This window comes from Hyaena hyaena, unplaced genomic scaffold, assembly GCF_003009895.1.
Source record: "Hyaena hyaena isolate Hyena2069 unplaced genomic scaffold, ASM300989v1 scaffold_1462, whole genome shotgun sequence".
NCBI classification, from domain to species: domain Eukaryota; kingdom Metazoa; phylum Chordata; class Mammalia; order Carnivora; family Hyaenidae; genus Hyaena; species Hyaena hyaena.
The window spans coordinates 307,111-325,339 of NW_024082096.1; the positions used below are offsets into that span (position 1 = coordinate 307,111).

The 18,229-nt window shown below is 50.8% G+C and overlaps 2 protein-coding genes across 6 annotated transcripts; both read right to left on the minus strand.

Moving 5' to 3' along the window:
• Window positions 1-171: 171 nt before the first annotated feature.
• Window positions 172-5,988, minus strand: LOC120225655 (glutathione S-transferase theta-1-like). 5 transcript variants are annotated; one of them, XM_039223843.1, is made up of 7 exons: window positions 5,877-5,988; window positions 5,353-5,432; window positions 2,743-2,914; window positions 2,560-2,647; window positions 1,467-1,617; window positions 1,012-1,188; window positions 172-913 (listed from the first exon to the last, which is right to left on the minus strand). In XM_039223843.1, the coding sequence occupies exons 2-7, from the start codon at window positions 5,374-5,376 to the stop codon at window positions 713-715; spliced, it is 813 nt and encodes a 270-aa protein (XP_039079774.1). In that variant the 5' UTR covers window positions 5,377-5,432; window positions 5,877-5,988; the 3' UTR covers window positions 172-712. The 5 variants fall into 5 exon arrangements, with proteins under 5 accessions (XP_039079774.1, XP_039079777.1, XP_039079775.1 ...); XM_039223846.1 differs by lacking the exon at window positions 5,353-5,432 and having other exon boundaries at window positions 2,743-2,895; window positions 5,877-5,986; XM_039223844.1 differs by lacking the exon at window positions 5,353-5,432 and having other exon boundaries at window positions 5,877-5,986.
• A 6,499-nt stretch (window positions 5,989-12,487) lies between these two features.
• On the minus strand, window positions 12,488-14,629 carry GSTT2B (glutathione S-transferase theta 2B; the record flags this gene model as incomplete). Its single annotated transcript, XM_039223831.1, is given in 4 exon segments — window positions 12,488-12,736; window positions 13,031-13,204; window positions 13,276-13,426; window positions 14,542-14,629. Coding segments are annotated over 4 exon segments (623 nt in total), but the record flags the coding sequence as incomplete, so codon positions are not given.
• Window positions 14,630-18,229: the final 3,600 nt, after the last annotated feature.

Sequence of the window (18,229 nt, forward strand, 5' to 3'; positions counted from 1 at the left end):
TGTGGCCTGGAAGCCCAGAATTCTCACAGCAGCAAGGATTCTGGGGAGACTCAGGAGTAGACTAGGGAGAGCCCCCTGGCTCAAGGGCAGGAGGTGGGGATCACCTACAATGGCCTCTTGGCCTATGTGTGTGCCTGTGGCCCATGTCTGAGAAGGACTGACACATGGGAATTCTCAGCACTAGAACTTTATTGCAGAGTATAACCCAAGGGGCTCTGCTGGGTCCAGAATGATGGTGGGGCAATGGGACGTAACCATGGAGGGCTTCAGAAGCAGGCGCTGGGGGTATGCAGAGGTCAGTCTAGCCTGAACTATGGCTAGAAAAGTGTTGAGAGACAGAGAGACAGGAGTCTAGGGAGTAGTCGGGGCCCTGGGGACAATGCCACAGGAGTATCTAGGGTGGGCCAGCCAAGCTGTGCCATGGAGAGAATCCCAGAAACTTCCGGTCTGGCTTGGGACGGGCAGTGGCCAGTGGAATTCAGAGCTGGCAACTCAGGAAGGTAACTGGAGGCCCGCGAGAACCCTGAGTGCTACTTCCTCTAGGCTGCATCATCTCAGGAGATCTCTTGTCCCTCCAGATTCTGCTCAGAAGCAGGGAGACCCCACTTGGTAAGGCAGAGGAAGCTGGAGACAGGTATAGGGCACACAGCATGTTTAGTGTGTGTGTGTGTGTGTGTGTGTGTGTGTGTGTGGAGGGAAGCCCGTTCCCCTCTCAGCTGAGCCGCTCCAGCAGCCGATGCACCAGCTCTTGTGCCAGCTGGGGGTCCCGCTGGGCGTCTCTGGGGTCCCGAGGCTGTAGAACAAGCTTGTGGGCTTCCTGGACGAGCTCAGGGCCCAGGGCAGCCTCTACTCGGGCTCGCCAGGCTGCCAGCCGGGGCCAGTCTCGGAAGAGGTCGCAGCCAACAGCAGTGGGCTGGGAAGACAGGGTAGCCGGAGCAGGGGACTCAGCCCTGTGCCCAGAGTCCCCCCCTGCCCGCCCCCACTGAGGGCAAGCAAGCAGGAGAAGCTTACCTGCATCAGCTCCGTGAATGCCATCAGATCGGCCAGGGAGACCTGCTCAGTGGCCAGGAAGGGCTTGGCTGCCAGGACCTCCTGATCCAGGTGCTGCAGGGCCGGTTTCAGCCTCCCCAACAGCCGGTCTAGCCGCATGGTGTCCACGGGCTGCCCCGAGAAGTGGGGCAGGAGGGACTGGCCGCAGGGGGAATGGAGGCAGCTTATCCTGGGTTCCTCCAAACATCCTCACCCACCTCTCCACCCCTCCCTGTGGCCACCATCCGTTAGTGATCCCTCCTGGGGCACTGTACTCTGAAGGATTCTGAGGATTCATTCAGACTCAGGGGAAAGAATGCTGTGGTCAGTTACAGATGTCTACCTGGGACAGTGGATAGGAGGCTGTATAAGGTCCTTTCCAGCCCTGGGGGTTCTGGCCGCTGCCCCAGCCTGCATAACAGGGCAGGGAGGCTCACCTTACACAGGTAGACGTTGGTGGCAGGCAGCTGGATGGCGGCGTGCTGCCACGCCAGGTACTCGTCGACGCAGGCGCGGGCCTTCAGTTCAGGTGGATACCAGTTCGGCGCCGTCTGGTACTTGCGTGTCAAGTATAAAAGGATGGCCACACTGCAAGCAGGGGTGTCAGAGAGTGCCCTGCCCCTCAGGGCTAGGCAGCTTCATCTCTCAGAAACAGGGTGATTTGACTGGATTTCTGTCCAACACCATCTCCGGGGGAGACCATCTCCACCACGGGCCATCTTGTCTCCAGTCACTCCCCCATGGACCCACATTTCCACTTCCCCTCCTGACTACTAACCCAGCCAGCCCTCTGCCTCCAGGCCCAGCTCTTTGGCATCGGGTCCTACCGAGCAGGAGGGAGGCAGACCTGCCACGGACATCTGGCCCATGGGGTCTCCAAGTTCCCTCCCAGGCCAGTGCTCCCTAGTGCCCAGGGTCTGGGGGAGGGGATCAAGGAGAACCCCTTTCTTGATCCTCCCTGGGCTCCTGGCACGCAATTTCTAAGTCAAATAATAAAAATGTAATGGCGACTAGAAAAGTTTTTATAGAAAAAGGTGGTGCCCAGTTTCCATTCTCAGGCAGGTCCTGGGAGGGGTTACATCACTACTCCCTTTTACAGAGGAGAAACATGCGGCAGGAAGTTCTGTGATCTGTCCGTGGCCCAGAGCGAGGATGTGGGGAGCTGGGATTCAGCACCCAGTGCACATCTGGGGCTGCCTAGCTCCTGGCTCTTGGGACTTGAAAGGCCAGGTTCGGGACATCTGGGGAGGGCTAACCTCAAGCTTGGGTCTTTCCTGGCTACATCCAGGTTGCCCAGGCCTGACAGAGTGACCTTTGCCCACCCCCATCCCCTATGCCGAAGCTACCAGCTTTAGCCCCAAAGCAGCCCCCTAGTCCAGCCCCCTGCCTCCAAGCTGGATGAGCTAAAAGGAGGAAGAAGGGACCACAGTAGTTTGGAAAGATCTCCGAGTGTGAGACCATCAGCTTTCTGCCGTCCTCTGTCCACCTCCCCCAACCTCAAAGCCTCCACAGACCCCAGGACTCCATTACCTCTCGGCCAACAGGAAGTCCCCATCCCTCAGGGCAGGTACCTTCCCCAGGGGGTTCACCTTCAAGAATTCAGGCTTCAGGTGCTCCCCTGTGGGGGTGCAGAGGATGGGTGGCTCAGCAAGTTCTGGCTCCAGGATGCCACCCCCCAACCCCCTCCCCGGGCCCACCCTAGCCAAGACTCACCCCGTCCTAGCTCTACTGGCCGAAACTCAAAGGGAATGCCATTCTTCCTGGCGAAAATGTAAATGGCACGGCAGGGGGGCGAGTACAGGTCCAGAAACAGCTCCAGCGGCATGCCTGCGCCGCCCAGTGTCGTCCTCCGCTCTCCACTCAAGCCTGCTTCCGGGGAGGTTTGCTTGGCCCCCCCAAAACGGGACACAAAGACGTCTGTTCCCCTCCCCCAAGCCAACTTCCTCTAGCTACTAGCTGGGCGCCCTGCCAAGCCTCCCCACCTCCTGGCCTCTCTGTGGAATGGGGGCCGAGTGGGCTGTTGAATATTTGTCACTGGTTCTTCAGAGCAGGGTCCCCAACCTGGCCCTCCCCCTTCACTGGGTGTTACAAGCCCCTGGACACCCCCACATCCTGCTGCTTCCCTCTGGCTGGGCCTCCCTCTGATCTCTGTCTGCCTCCTGGCAGCCAGGGAGGCTTTCACAATCCTGGTTAGGTAGGAGGCTCTCTGACAGAGACCCACTATTGGTCCTTAAGGCCTTTTGTGTCTTTCCTCCCACTGCTCCTGTGCCTCATGCACTCACACAGATTCATGCAAACTCACACGTAGTAACACACACACACACACACACACACACACAGAGTCTCTCTGTCTCTCTGTCACACACACACTTATATGTTCACATGCTCCCTCCCCCGCCCCCAGCCCAGGCCTCTTCTCTCTCCAGTCTGGGTAACTGTCCTGACATTCTGACATAGTAAAGGCATTTCTCTCTTGACTGTCCTCTGGTGCTCCCCACCCCCTGGGGCTCAGGCCAGCCCCCTGGAGTCTTCTGTCTCCTCACCCCGACCTGACCCCTCTGGCCTCACCAGCTTCCTGCCCAGCCCTTCTGCTTCCATCTTCCTGATACACACAGCACCAGAGGGGATTTCTCAAGTCCAAATCTGATCCCATGCCCCCAAGTGCCCTCAGCCCTGCAGTGCTGACCCCACACTCCCCAACCTTGTCCATTTGCCTCTCAGCCTTCCTCTTGGACTGTCACGCACACTTCTTTTCTGTCAGAACCCAAGTCTTGAGACATTGAGGGTGGGGTGTGGGGCAGGGCCTCCATGAACCCAGAGAACAGCTGTGGGTGGGTTGGGAGTTGGGGTCTTGCATGCACATTTGCCCATGCCAGTGGGGGGACTCATGGAGCAGGGAGCAAGCCAGAGAAGCCCCCTGGGAATGGAGCCGGGGCCTCCCAGGAGCTGCCCCAGCCCCATTCTGGGACCTGAGGAGGTCAGAGCCACTGACCATGCAAGGGAACTCTAATGTCTTCCCCACTGTTTTCATAGGAGCTGAAATCTGCCAGGGAGGACTTTTAGGGACACAGTCCACCCCTTACAAACACACATACTCACAGGACATGTGGCTTGGGCAGAGCTGACCCCACCCTTAGTTTCAAGGATAGTTCATGACCCAGCCCACCCAGTGAAGACACTGTATCCCTTGACCACTCTGCTCGGATCAGGCAGGGTCCTAGGGCTCTGACAGGGGTTCCCAGGAAGGAGGGACTGAGAGGAGGCCCAAAGCTGACCCCTGCAGAAGTGCATTGTCATTCCCAAGGAGAGTCCCTGAAGGCCATTGTCTGCAGAAGGAACACAGCTGTCTCAGACTCTTCCCCAGTGGAGAAGGAGGGCGAGGGCCGGGCAGCCTCCAGGAGTTAGGCTGTCCAAAGCCAGCCATCCTGGAGCCCAGGCAGAAGGGATTGAAGCCAGGCAGTCCCAGCAAAGCCAGCAGCCATCCAGCAAGTCTGTAGATGGGAGACTGGGCTCAGACTTGGCATGCCCAGAGCCATCAGGGAGCCCTGGGGCCTGTAATCCAACCCTGCACAGAAAACCCCAGCTGGGTTTACCAAATTGGATAGGGGCCACAGCCCTGCAGTGAAGGGGAGGCACAAGAGAGGGGAGGAATAGACAGAGAGAATAACCTGGAATCAAGGTGGGGAGACAGAGATAGGGAGGAGGGCAGCAAGGAACTCTCATTCACTCATTCATTACTCATTTGCTCATTCATTCCTTCATCCAACAGAGAGTGAGACTCAGAGACAAACCAAAAGCAGTGGAGGGAGAAGGCCAAGGATAGGTGACCAGAGAGGAGTCTTTCTTACTTCTCCCAGCCCTCCACACGAACCTATGATGTAACTCTGGTGGGGTCCCCGGGAGGGACTTGCCCCAGAAAGGGGCCTTGGCACAACTCTGCACCCAGAGGGTGTGGCCTTGGCACAACCCTGCACCCAGAAAGCCTCCATTAACTCCTGCTGTGCCACCAGCCGTGACCGGTCTTCCCAGCACAACACTCCAGACCCACATGGGTCATTGGGCTCATGGACGGGCCAGTGCCAAGGCTTTGATTCTGAGGACACGGGTCCAAGAGGCAGGGATAGCCATGCCACTGACCCCACCTGAGGCCCAAGGGCAGCCACAGGACCTGAGAGAAGCCAGGGAGGTACCCCAACATCTGCCAAACAGAGATGGCACCCCTGGCATCCCCAGGCAGGGTCAGTGGAGGGAGGCTGCCCTTCTGGTCTGAGCCCATGCCAGCACCAGTAGCTCCTTCAGCACCATAAAGTCAACTAGTGTCACCTGGGGACGGGAAATGAAAGCCATGCCCCTCCGGAACTTGTCTGGCTCTGTTCCTGCCCAGCTTCTCCCTGGGCACCTGCCTACAGATGAGCAGAATCAGCATGTGTCAGGTGGGTGGAGGGTGGGCTCTGTCTGCAGCCCACACCTCACAACACCTTGGCCTTGCCCACACCTGTCATACTCCCTCATCACCCATCTCTCCTGGGTCCACACAGGCATGCCCAGGGTGCCCTGGACACAGTCATCATGACTGCTTGGGCACTCATTCATGCGGGCATGGGCCTACAGGTGGGATGGCACTGGTGGGCCCCTCTCTGGTATTTGCAGGTGGGTGGTAGGTGGGGGCAGTGGCCTTGGGGACCCTGACACCTAGCCATTCCCACCTTCCTCAAAAGCTTACAGGCCTCTGGCAGAATAAGTCTCTGCCATTGATAGATTCCCCCTTCATCCTGCCCTCCACCCAGCTCTCCCTACTCACTCCACCAAGTAAGGCCCTGCCCCCCACCCCCCAGCTGGTCACATACCTGGGCAATAGCAGTTTCTGGGAGCTAACACCCCGTCCTCAGCATGGCTCAAGAGTCCATGCTCATTTTGCCATGTTGACCTTGGTCTCCCAGGATGCCCTTCACCACACCCAGCTGCTGGAGAGTCCCAATCACACTCAACCTTCCTGCTTCCAGCATTAGCTCAGGCCCTTCCCTCTGCCAAGACCAATTCAGGATTTAAGTCACTTCCAGGAGTCTCTTCCGTCTCTCCTCCTGGCAGGCCACCTGGGTATCCTGCTGCTCCCTCCTACGATGGTGCCCAGCATGGCTAGTTCAGTTGTGGCCACCCTCCCGGACATAGCTGTCATTTACACTGAACTCACAGTGACTGTTTGACTAAACTTTATTGTTTGTTTACCTCTTATACTTTATTGCAGTGTCTATTGAAAGAAAAAACCATCCAATTGTTTGAACAACAAAGTAGCTGGTGTGGATCTAGAAGGCACAGGCTGCCTCCATCCTCAATGCTCTGGGGGAAGATGGAAAAGTCCCAGGAAAGCAAACAAGTATGAAGGGTGTCTGAAAGTGAAGCCATCAGAACAGGGTCTAAAGGGGAAGACACCCACCGGAGCCCCCAGGGCAGGACAGATGTGACATGGGAGCTAGTCTGGGTTCAGGCTGGGAATGACACAGATGGACCAAGAAGCGGCTCCAAGGCCCAAGGAAAGGGGCTCAGATCCCGAGGTTAAGGACCCCATTTATTGGTTGGCAGTGACATCTACTGTCACATCTAAGGAGTGCAGCCACATGAGCCACATGGCCTCCATCTGTGGCAGGGAAAAGAGGGGCCTTGGGAGAAAACTAATCACTCACTCGAAAACAAATATTGGCAACTGGAACTGTAAGACACCTGAAAGTGTTGTGTACTTTGACGAGGTCTGTTTCTGTTACATAATTGCAATTTCCTAAAAGTTTTGTGTTCAGTCACGTGGTTGGTGATGAGAAGCCCTTGATTACAAAACAGGATGGTCGGCTTTGCGATGATTAAAGACACTGTGTTCTTTCCTTCCTGAGATACCGGTAAGATGCTAGTGAAACCGGTCACCAAAGGGTTAACAAGGTAGGTAGTGCAGTTCAAATCTTTCCTTCAAATCTACTTCTCTGCCACCTTGTTTCTGTAAGAAAATATTCATGCTCGATGCCATGATAGCCAACTGTGAATTTTGTTGTTTTGCAGGAGACCAAGGTTTCATAAAGAAGCCAGCCAGGAGGGCACCTGGGTGGCTCAGTTGGTTAAGTGACTGGTTAAGTATCAACTTAAGTTGGTTAAGTATCAGGTCATGATATTGCGATTCATGAGTTCAAGCCCAATGTCAGGCTCTGTGCTGACAGCTCAGAGCCTGGAGCCTGCTTTGGATTCTGTGTCTCCCTCTCTCTCTCTGCCCCTTCCCTACTGGTGCTTTCTCTCTCTCTCTCTCTCTCTCTCTCAATAAATAAATAAATAAATCTTTTATTTTTTAATGTTTTATTTATTTCTGAGAGAGAGAGGCAGCATGAGCAGGGGAGGGTCAGAGAGAGAGGGAGACACAGAATCAGAAGCAGGCTCCAGGCTCCAAACCAGCTGTCAGCACAGAGCCTGACATGGGGCTCGAACCCACAAACCATGAGATTATGACCTGAGCCAAAGTCGGAGGCCCAACCAACTGAGCCACCCAGGCGCCCATAAATAAACCTTTAAAAAAAATCCCTGAGGCATCTGGGTGGCTTAGTCGATTAAGGATCTGACTCTTTTTTTTTTTTTTTTTAATGTTTTTTATTTATTTCTAGGAGAGAGAGAGAGAGACAGCGTGAGCAGGGGAGGGTCAGAGAGAGAGGGAGTCACAGACTGAAACAGGCTCCAGGCTCTGAGCTGGCAGTCAGCACAGAGCCCGACGCGGGGCTCGAACCCACGAATCGTGAGATCATGACCTAAGCGAAAGTCGGACGCTTAACCGACTAAGCCACCCAGGCGCCCCAAGGATCTGACTCTTGATTTGGGCTCTGGTCATGATCTCATGGTTTGCGAGATCGAGTTGGGATCTCGTGCTGACACTGCAGAGCTTGCTTGGGATTCCCTCTTCCTCTCTCTCTCTGCAATCCTCTCAAAATAAATAAACTGTAAAAAAATTTTTTTTGAAAATAGCATGTGATAGCAGAATCAGATCTATAAATACAGAGGACAAACTATTGGGCCCTAGAGAGAAGAGCGGGTGAGGGGATTGGGAAAATAGGTAAAGGGGAGTGGAGGTATGGAATGAATAAGTCAAGGGGATGAATGGTACAGCATATACAGTCAATGATATTGTAATAGCATAGAATGGTGACAGATGGTACCTACATTTGTGAGCATAGCATAATGTATAGAGTGATCAAATCACTATGCTGTACACCTGAAACTGGTGTAATTATGTCCATTAAAAAGTTTTTTAATAAATAATTTTTAAAAATCATTCCATTTCAAAAAAATAGATACATGAAGCCCTTACCCAGCAATGCTATTTGTGGGAGTGTTCCACAGTTGTATTCAGCAGTAACCCATGAGGGCACTGGTACTAATAGTCACAGATTACTGGTCCATTAGCAGGAACTGGGGGACCATGTTCTGGTCCATGGGTGCAGTGGCTGTTGTGCACTGTAGTAACCTACACTTTACTCAGTGACTCAGTGAGGTCATACATGCAATGTACTCAGAGCTGGGCCTGGCCCATTAGAAGCATACTATACAGGGGCAGCTGGATGGTTCAGTTAGTTAAGCATAGGACTTCGGCTCAGGTCATGATCTCACGGTCCATGAGTTCAAACCCCACATCAGGCTCTCTGCTGTCAGCGCAGAGCCTGCTTCAGATCCTCTGTCCCTCTCTTTTTCTGCCCCTCTCTTAACTTACATTTGATCTTTCTCCTTCTCTCAAAATTAAACATTAAAAAAAAAGACTTAAAAAAAAAAAGAAGCGGGGCACCCGGGTGGCTTAGTCGGTTGAGCGTCCGACTTTCGCTTGGGTCATGATCTCACGGTTCGTGGGTTCGAGCCCCGCGTCGGGCTCTGTGCTGACTGCCAGCTCAGAGCCTGGAGCCTGTTTCAGAGTCTGTATCTCCCTCTCTCTCTGACCCTCCCCTGCTCACCCTGTGTGTGTGTCTCTCTCTCTGCTAGAAATAAATAAAACATTTAAAAAAAAAAAAAAAAAAGAAGCATACAATAGAATCAGCTGCCCCAGTAGCTGTATCAAAATGTATCAAAATACTTCTCAATAGCTAGCGTCTCCCTGACACCAGTGTCTTCTTGCCCATCACACCAACTGTTTTACCATCACCACTTCACTGCTATTTTCTTAGTCAAATACAATAACAAATCTTTCCCCACAGGAAAGGATCCCACAGAATGATGGCAACACCCAAAAAAGATTTTATTTCTAAGTAATCTCTACACTCAATGTGGGGCTCAGACTTACAACCCTGAGATCAAGAATCACATGCTCTACCCACTGAGCCAGCCAGGTACCCCAATAATCTATACTTTGAACCCAAAGATACAGGGTGGTGAAAAGTATGTTTTAAGAATCAGTCCAGATGTGAGTTTTTTCTCAAGCAATCTCACTGAAACCATATAATAGGATATATTATAAACCATATATATTATATTATATATATATACCATATATTATAAACCATATAATAGGATACGTTTTTATTTGAGTGAGTCTATATAATCATTTTCTAGAAAGTATCACTATCTGTACTAATGTAAAAATAAATGAATAGGGATGCCTGGGTGGCTCAGTGGGTTAAGTGTCTGAATCTTGATTTTGGCTCAGGCCATGATCTTACAGTGGGTAGGTCTGAGACCTATATGGGGTTCTGCGCTGATAGCCTGCTTGTGATTCTCTCTCCCTCTCTCTGTCCCTCCTTCTCTTTCAAAAATAAACATAAAATGTTTTATTTATTTATTTACCTACTTATTTAAAACACCATACTGGCAAGGCTTGGGACCTGCCTGCTATGGACTAGATGTTTGAGTTCACTTCTCCTCCAAATTCATATGATGAAATCCTAACCCCCAAGGGGATGGTATGAATCCCTTGTGAATGAGATTAATGAGACTCCAGGGAACTCTCTAGCCCCTTCTACCACATGAGGACATGGAGAGAAGACAGTCATTTACGAACCAGGAAGCAGGCTCTCATCAAATACTGTATCTACTGGCATCTTGATCTTGTGCTTCCCAACCTCCAGAAGTGTTGAGAAATAAATGTTTGTCACTTAAGCCACCCGGTCTCTGGTATTTTTGTTATAGCAACCCAAGCAGTCTGACACTGCCCAACATTCACAGGGAGGAGGCATGGAGTGGTGGCTCTGTTCTGACATGACTGACTTCCCTCTGGGGAAGGGAGCCTGCCAGGCACAGATAGAAGAGATCCCAAAAGCTCTGGGCTCCAAGAGGAAGGTGGGGGTAAGGAGAGGGACCTTGGGAGGAGGGGAACCTTGGAGCACTACTGCTGAGTCCGGCTTGGAGGGGATGCCATTCCACCTGGTGAAGATGTGATGGGGCAGCAGTCCTGGGACAGCAGGTGCAGGTAGGGTGCCAGGTCCACAGTGGGGCGGGACACTGTGACCAGCATGGAAGTCTGAGGACAAGCGTGACTGGGGCCAATGAGAGGCCATCTCATACCCACTATTGGGGATCCACCAGGAGGGCAGCTGGAGGCTGACTTTTTCACCACCTGGCAGGACACGTCAAAATGAGGGTACAGGAAACTGACAAATCAAAACTGAAAAACAGCCACAAGCCCCAGGATTAGGAGACAGTTCCAGGAAATAAAGAAGTGCCAGACCATCAGCTAAAGCTAATCCACATGGTGGACTTGAAGACGGAAGTCTCCCACCTGGCTTGGGGCTTTGTTTCAAGCCACCCTTCCATCACTGTCAGGGATGTCATCACAGTTAGTGGGGGGGGGGGGCGGGCAACACCTGGGGTTTAGCCCATTGCTTCTTACCCAGTATTCTAGATGTCAGTATGGTCCTGGGCCAATGTCTTCTTATCTTCTGTTTGGTTGAACTCCCACATAAAAAGCACACCTCGCTTTTGTTAGGTAGCTCAGGAGAGGTGCACATTTTCTGACATTTTCTACCTTCCCACAAGAGTGCTATTTTGGCTGGGTATAAAATTTTATGTGGGGAGACCTGTTTTCCTCAGAATTGTTTTTCTCTTCTAGCACTCCTGTTCAAATAGTGAAGACATCTTGATTCCCAGGCAGAAATGGCCACAGGGATGCAGTTGACCACCAACTTCTCCAACAGAGGTTTTTTAGATCATGCCCTACACCATGGGGTATTAGACACGGTATTATGCCCTGCCCTGAAAATACTGATATCATGAACTGAGTAGGAGGCTAGAGGAGGTCAAAGGTTATGGACACTGTCAACATCCCCACACCAACAGGTCTTTGCCCTGGTAGCAGTGATTCTCCCATAACTCGGTTGAACTCTTTGCAGTCTTCCAACACAGTACTCTTAGGACCAGTGTTTCCATTCACCCTGAGAGATACCAGAACCCTCCATCTGGTGTCCCTTCCCCAAGGTCTGATCTCAGCCCCATGCGGCCCCCTTTGGGGTTCTGGAGGCAGCAGCACCCTCCTCAGAGACCTGAGTTCCACCCTTCATTCAGCATCAGGATTTTAATAATTCCAATTTCCTCCCTTGGTCCCCCAGCCCTAGGGTTAGTCTGGGATAATGTGGGTTTTCTTTGCCAGTAGAGTTCTATCATGCCTGGTGACCAATTCTTTATATTCCGTTCTCTCTGTTAAAGTAACTGGCATGGGCTCAGTCATACAAATACACCCAGCTGATATACATGGTAGCTTGTGTGACAGTCTATAACCCCACTGTTTGCTATTACACTGAAACTGCTGGAAGACAGGAGTGCTTGTTAAGTCTTTTAAGTTTCCCAGACTTCAAAAATCATTACCATATCCCATGAAACACCGTCGTATCCTTTAGTAGTTTGCAATTCTCATTGATTTCTTAATATTTTGTTGCCCTGGTAACAACGTTATATTGACTTGTTATCTGCAAGGTTCCTTTGGTTAACTGTGATGGGGGTTACTGGAACATACTTTTATTCCATACATACAATACGACAGTGTAATAAAACCAATAAATCTGGAGCTTGGGTGGCTCAGTTGGTTAAGCATCCAACTCTTGGTCTCAGCTCAGATCTTGATCTCAAGGTCATGAGTTCAAGTCCCATGTTGGGCTCCACACTGAGCACAGAGCCTACTTAAAAAAATAAATAAATAATAAATAAACAGAAAAAAACAATAATTTTTGTGTCCTTATTCAAGTGTTGGAGCCTTTATTATTTTTAAAAGACCAATGGCATTTGCTGATTTTTAGTTGATTTGTTTCTCTTCACGTTATTGAATGTTCAGAGCTTTTTATATATGTAATAATCTTCTATTGACTATTATATCTTCTGCACCTGAGAAGAAGCACTACCAAGGACATAAGGTATCCTGCCTGTGCAGAGCTCCTCCTGGAGTCAGAAACAGGAGGCTGAGGCAAGATGGAAAAGATGAAAAAGGACAAGTAAGAAACTAAGGATGACTCTTTATTGCTAATCTCCTGGACTCCAGCCATCAGTCCCTATTCCAGACTCCTCAGGGGATCCTGGAAATACGAAATAGCATATATGGGTAGATTTCTGGTGGGGGTGGTGGGACTGTTTTGTTGGCCACCTGCTTCAGGATGTTCAAGATGGGGCCATGGGTCTCCTGGCACAGATCAGTACCCAAGAAAGCCTCCACTCGTTCACGCCATGCTGCCAGTTTTGGCCGTCCCTCAAACAGGTCACACCCAAGAGCTATAGGCTGTGGGGACAATGATGGGAAAGTTAAAGTGATACTGAGACCCCAATGTCAGGCCCCTTCCCCAACTCCCACATGAGGCCCAGGGCAGTGCCCCCAAGAGCACCAGCCCAAAATAGCACATACAGGAGGGAAGCAGGAGGTCAGGGCTCCAGCACCAGTTCAAAGAGAAACTTGCTCTGTATTTCTGGGCAAATTCCTAGCTTTCTATATGCTTCAGTATTTCTGTCTGTCTAATGGGCATGGTGATAGGAAGAATGCTGCCTATAGATGCTCCTTCATTGGCCCAGCTGGTACCTGCATCAGCTCCTCCAGTGCCATGAGGTCGGCCAGCGTCACCTGCTGGCTGTTGAGGAAGGCCCAGTCCCCCAGGAACTTGTCCTCCAGCTGCTGCAGTGCCCGGGCCATGGCAGCCTTGTTGCGTTCCACCTTCTCCTCAGTCACACAGACTCCAATGAGTGGTGCCAACACCTGATGGAGGCAAAGGGTGGGCTCAGGCTGTAGTCCCTGTCTGCTCCCAGGTCCCCGCTCGCTCCCCTCACCTGAGTCCACAAGGGCACGCCAAAGGTGCCACAGATGCAGTCAGCATGCCAGCCCAGGTACTCGTGGACGCGAGCACGGGCCCGGAGTTCAGATGGGTACTAGTGGTCTGCCGTCTGGTACCGAGAGCTCAAGTAAATCAAGATGGCGGTGCTGGAGTTAAGGGCAAGAGCAGTGGCTGTGAGGATCTTGGTTCATGGCCTCTGCTCCAGCTGCTCCCATCCCTCAGTGGAGTTCTGGGGCTTCTCTGTACTTGCTGGCCTCCACTCCCATCTGCAGCTCCCCGGGCACTACCTCGTCCATCTCCCCTGACTGTCCCCTCCAGAGTTCCCTCCTTCCTTTGCTATCTCAAGCACAGAATCTGGGCTAGACCCTCTGCTTTGTGCTTTGAAAGCCTCATCTCTGTGATATCACAGCAGCTTCCCTATGAGCTGGAGACTTGTCATCCCATTTGCACATGAGAAAACGAAGGTTCAGAATAAGTGAGTGCCTTGACCAAGGTTGCACAGCTCAGAAAACGCTCTCTGGGCCTCTGGAATCTTGCATCAAGTCTAAGTGCATGGGTTGGGGACCAGGAGGGGAAACATGTCCTCAAATATGCCGTGGGTCCATTCTGGCAGGTCCTCTGGCCATCCCTCCTGTAGCCACCTGACTTCTTGTCCTCTATCTGCCTGGTGGCTGGTCCTCACCATGGGTTGTGACTCTGGAGAGTAGCCTGGGGAGTCAGGAGAGGCCCTTTCTGCCTCCATTTGTTGAACCTGCTCTCCGTGCAACACTGGATACATGTTCCCATGTTCCCTTTCAAATTTTTTAAATATTTATTTATTTTTGAGAGAGGGAGAGAGAGCAAGTGAGCACGGGCAGGGGAGGGGCAGAATGAGAGGGAGACAGAGGATCTGAAGCAGGCTTTGCACTGACAGCACCGGAGCCTGATGCAGCACCTGAACCTGCGAACCATGAGATCATGACCTGAGTCAAAGTCGGATGCTTAATCCACTGAGCCACCCAGGTGCCCCCACGTTCTCTTCTAGTAATCCTCAGTCTGGGGAAGGAGAGGCTCTGGGTCCAGAAGGGAGGACGAAGGCAAAAGAGGTACAGAGGTATGCTGCATCAGCCCCGCCCTCCTGACCACCTCCTCCCCAGCTGTCAGCTCTCACCACACCCCTCGCTTTCACCCTCACCTGCCCTGAGGTCTGAGAGGGCACACAGTGGGAGAGCCTGAGGCTAGGTGGGCTGGGGGCTTAGGAGGAGGGACGGAAGGACAGCACCTTTCACTCAAGACGAAGTCACCATCCTTGAGGATGGGTATCTTCTGCAGGATGTTAAGCTGGGTGAACTCCTTGCTCACGAGGTACCCTGCAGAGGAAGAAGTTTAAAAAAAGCCCTTCAGAGCAAGAACCACACCCACTGTGCCCTGTCTTTCCCTTCCCCAGCCAGAACCCTGGGGGCCAGGCTGGGCTGAGAAACAGGTGTCTCTGGAGAGGGCTGTGTTAAGCCATGGCTGGGCCTTGGGACCAGGAATAGGGATGGCCTCCCTGCCCTGCCACCTCCCAGGGCGGCTGAGGGTTTTCAGTGGATGCAGCCCAGTGCAACAGATAGATGAAGAGGAGTTATTTGGCCAGGACTGGGGTGGGCAGGGGGAAGGGAGGCAGAGGGGAGGCTCAGCAATTCCCACCTCAAAATTCTCACACTGGGGCCATGCCCCCAGGGTCTGTAGGGCTTTTTGACTTTAAATACAGGCTTTCAAGACGGAACTCTGAAAATGCAGTTCAGTACTTTCTCCCCTGCACACGATATAGAAATAACACTATCCTCCTTCTCGAAGGGGAAAGCTAAGGTTCAGAGAGGGACTGTGGCCTGTCCAAGGCCACACAGCAGAGGGCAGTCTCTGGTGGGAGACACTGATGAGGAGAACAGAGGCAAAAGAAATGTGGATAAAATGAAATTTCCTTACAACTTTCAGCCTTTTGATAAATACCAGACAGGCTGGGTGTGACTTTCCTCAAAGAATTCACAACTGCCTTAATTAATGTTAGTGCTTTCTAGAGGCAAAAAGCAACCTTAGCTTGACGATAGCCAGACCTCCAGGATCCTGTAAGTCTTCTGTAACATACAGAAATCCCTTCAGAGACTTCCTTTGTCTCTACCTGCCTCTCTCCCACCCAATTCCAAAATATATAATCAGTTGCACCTCATGGTCCCAGTGCAGCTCTTTCTCCCTACCGTCTTGTCTCCTGTCTCTGTGCCATAATAAAAGCACCTTTTTGCACCAAAAACATCTCAAGAATTCTTTCTTGACTTGCCTCACTGGCCCCAACAAAGGCTTGCCTTTTGGCTGGAAGTTAGTACCTTGACCGGAAGGGTAATAAGACCCAGAAACGTGGTGCTCTGTCTGTATTCTTATTCTTTTTTTTTTTTTTTAATATTTTTTTATTTATTTCTAGGAGAGAGAGAGACAGCGTAAGCAGGGGAGGGTCAGAGAGAGAGGGAGTCACAGACTCTGAAACAGGCTCCAGGCTCTGAGCCGGCAGTCAGAACAGAGCCTGACGCGGGGCTCGAACCCACGAACCGCGAGATCATGACCTAAGTGAAAGTCGGACGCTTAACCAACTAGGCCACCCAGGCGCCCCTGTATTCTTATTCTTATACAAAGCTGCCTTTCTTGGGCACAGGATAGCCACTTAAGTCAATGGGACAGCTGTCAATCATAAGACTCCCATGTGAGGTTTCCTCCTCACTGGTCCAGTGTGACCCTCTCCACATCTCTGGTCTAGTCACTTCTAGCCAAGAGACCTCCGCTCAGAGCCAGCCAAAACCAGAACCAGGTTGAATTAAAACCCAACAAGGACTGTTTCCTGGGGAAGTTGGCAATAAAGACTACATGTGTTGGGATGTCGCTTAGATGATGATGGATTTCTGTCTTTACTGTTGTTCATCAATGTCCCCTACTAACTACTTAAATTGTAACATTAGGTAATTTCCTTCCTGCAAATTCTTAGCATTTCATGGTTAAAACAGCAGGGTCTCTTCATCCATCTACTTGCACCTATTGCGTTCATATTGTGTCCAGAAAAACAATATGGAAGTGAACGGAGGTTGACATCCCTTCAGTAAAAAAGTCAGTACTCAACATGGCTTTTTGAGGGATGCCTCTGGTTGCTTTGAACACTAGGAACCCTTGATATGATCCTGAGTGGGGCGCCACCTAGGAGTCGGTGGGGAGGGCGATATAGTAATGGACTTTTCCACTTTTATAGGACCATGGGATCTTCCCTTCAGTCCCTAAGGACTCCCCTTTGGGGTATCTCTTAACCCATTGGAACCAATTTGGATTGCAAGATTTAAAGAAGAAAAGACTCCACTTCTTCTGTAATAATGCATGGGCTCAGTACTCCCTAGGAGATGAGGAAAAATGGTCCATAAATGCAGCAATAAACTTCAATACTATACACCAACTAGATATCTTCAGCAGGAAACAAGGCAAATGGACCAAAGTGCCCTATGTCCAGGCCTTCATGGCCATAAATCAAGATCGTAATGTAAAGGCTTCTTACAGAATGTGTTTCGCCACCGAGCAGGTTAATAACCACCACCACCACCCCCCACCCCGGACATATTGGATGATGAGTGTCTGGATAGGTTCCCTCCTTCTAACAAACATGGGCTACTAGAGGAATCATCATTTAGTTCAAACAAAGGGGTCATTGGCTCTGTTACCATCCCTCCTTACAAGCCCCAAGACCTTTTTGCGCCCAGCCTGGCTCGACATACCAGGAGCGGAACCCCCATCTTCCAGGAGCTCCTCTTAAATCTGGACTATATCACTATAGAGAGGCTGGTAATGGAGAAGTGGGCACAATTAGAGTCCCTGTCCCATTCTCCATGGCAGACCTAGCTCAGATGAAATAATTAGGATGATATTCTGAAAATCCTTTTCAATTTATTGAGGATTTTCAACAATTATCTATTATGTTTGATTTGACCTGGCAAGATATTTATGTCATATTAACTCATTCTTGTACCCATGAGGAAAAGAACCCTATCAGGTCAGGGGCTCAAGAATTTGCTGATGAACTAGCAGCCAGAGACAGAGATCGTTATGCAGTAGGGGGCGCTGCTGTCCCAAATACCGGACCACATTGGAATGATGCAGCCAGGGAAAGGGAAAGAGGAAACAGTAAGATCACTTGTTTAATTGAAGGAATGAAAAAAGATTCTAGACCTGGAAGCTTTGTTAAAATTCAGGAAGTTCCTCAAGTTGCTGATGAAAATCCAGCTCTATTCCAGGGCGGTTTGGTAGCAGCCATCAGTAAAATATACAAATCTAGACCCAACATCGCCTGAGGGAAAAACTATATTAAACATGTATTTTATATATCAATCATCGCCAACCTGCACTGAAAGTAGACTAAAATGGTTTGGGCCCGCAAACCCCCACCCAGCACCTACCAGAGGTGGCTACTGGAGTTTCTATTCACTTATTTTTACTTTTTTTTTTTTTTAACCAGGCTCCATTCCCTGTGTGGGGCTTTGAACTCATGACCCTAAGATTAAGAGTCACCAACTGAGCAAGACACGCACCCCCTGGAATTTTTTTTTAAGCTTATTTGAGCCTGTGAGGGCTTGAACTCACAAACCACAAGACCATGACCTGAGCCGAAGTCCAACGCTTAACTGACTGAGCCACCCAGGCACCACGTCACCCCCTGGAGTTTTTCATAATAGAGATGAGGTGATTTTTGTTAATGTTTATTTATTTAGAGAGAGAGAGAGAGGGAGATAGAGAATCCAAAGTAGGCAACACTCTCAGCACGAACCCGACACGGGGCTTGATCTCATAACTGTGAGATCACAACCTGAGTTGAAATCAAGTCAGACACCTAGCCAACTGAGCCCCTCTGGCACCCCTTAGAGACAGGGTTTTAAGACAGGAAAAGGACCAGAAAGCTAAACTGC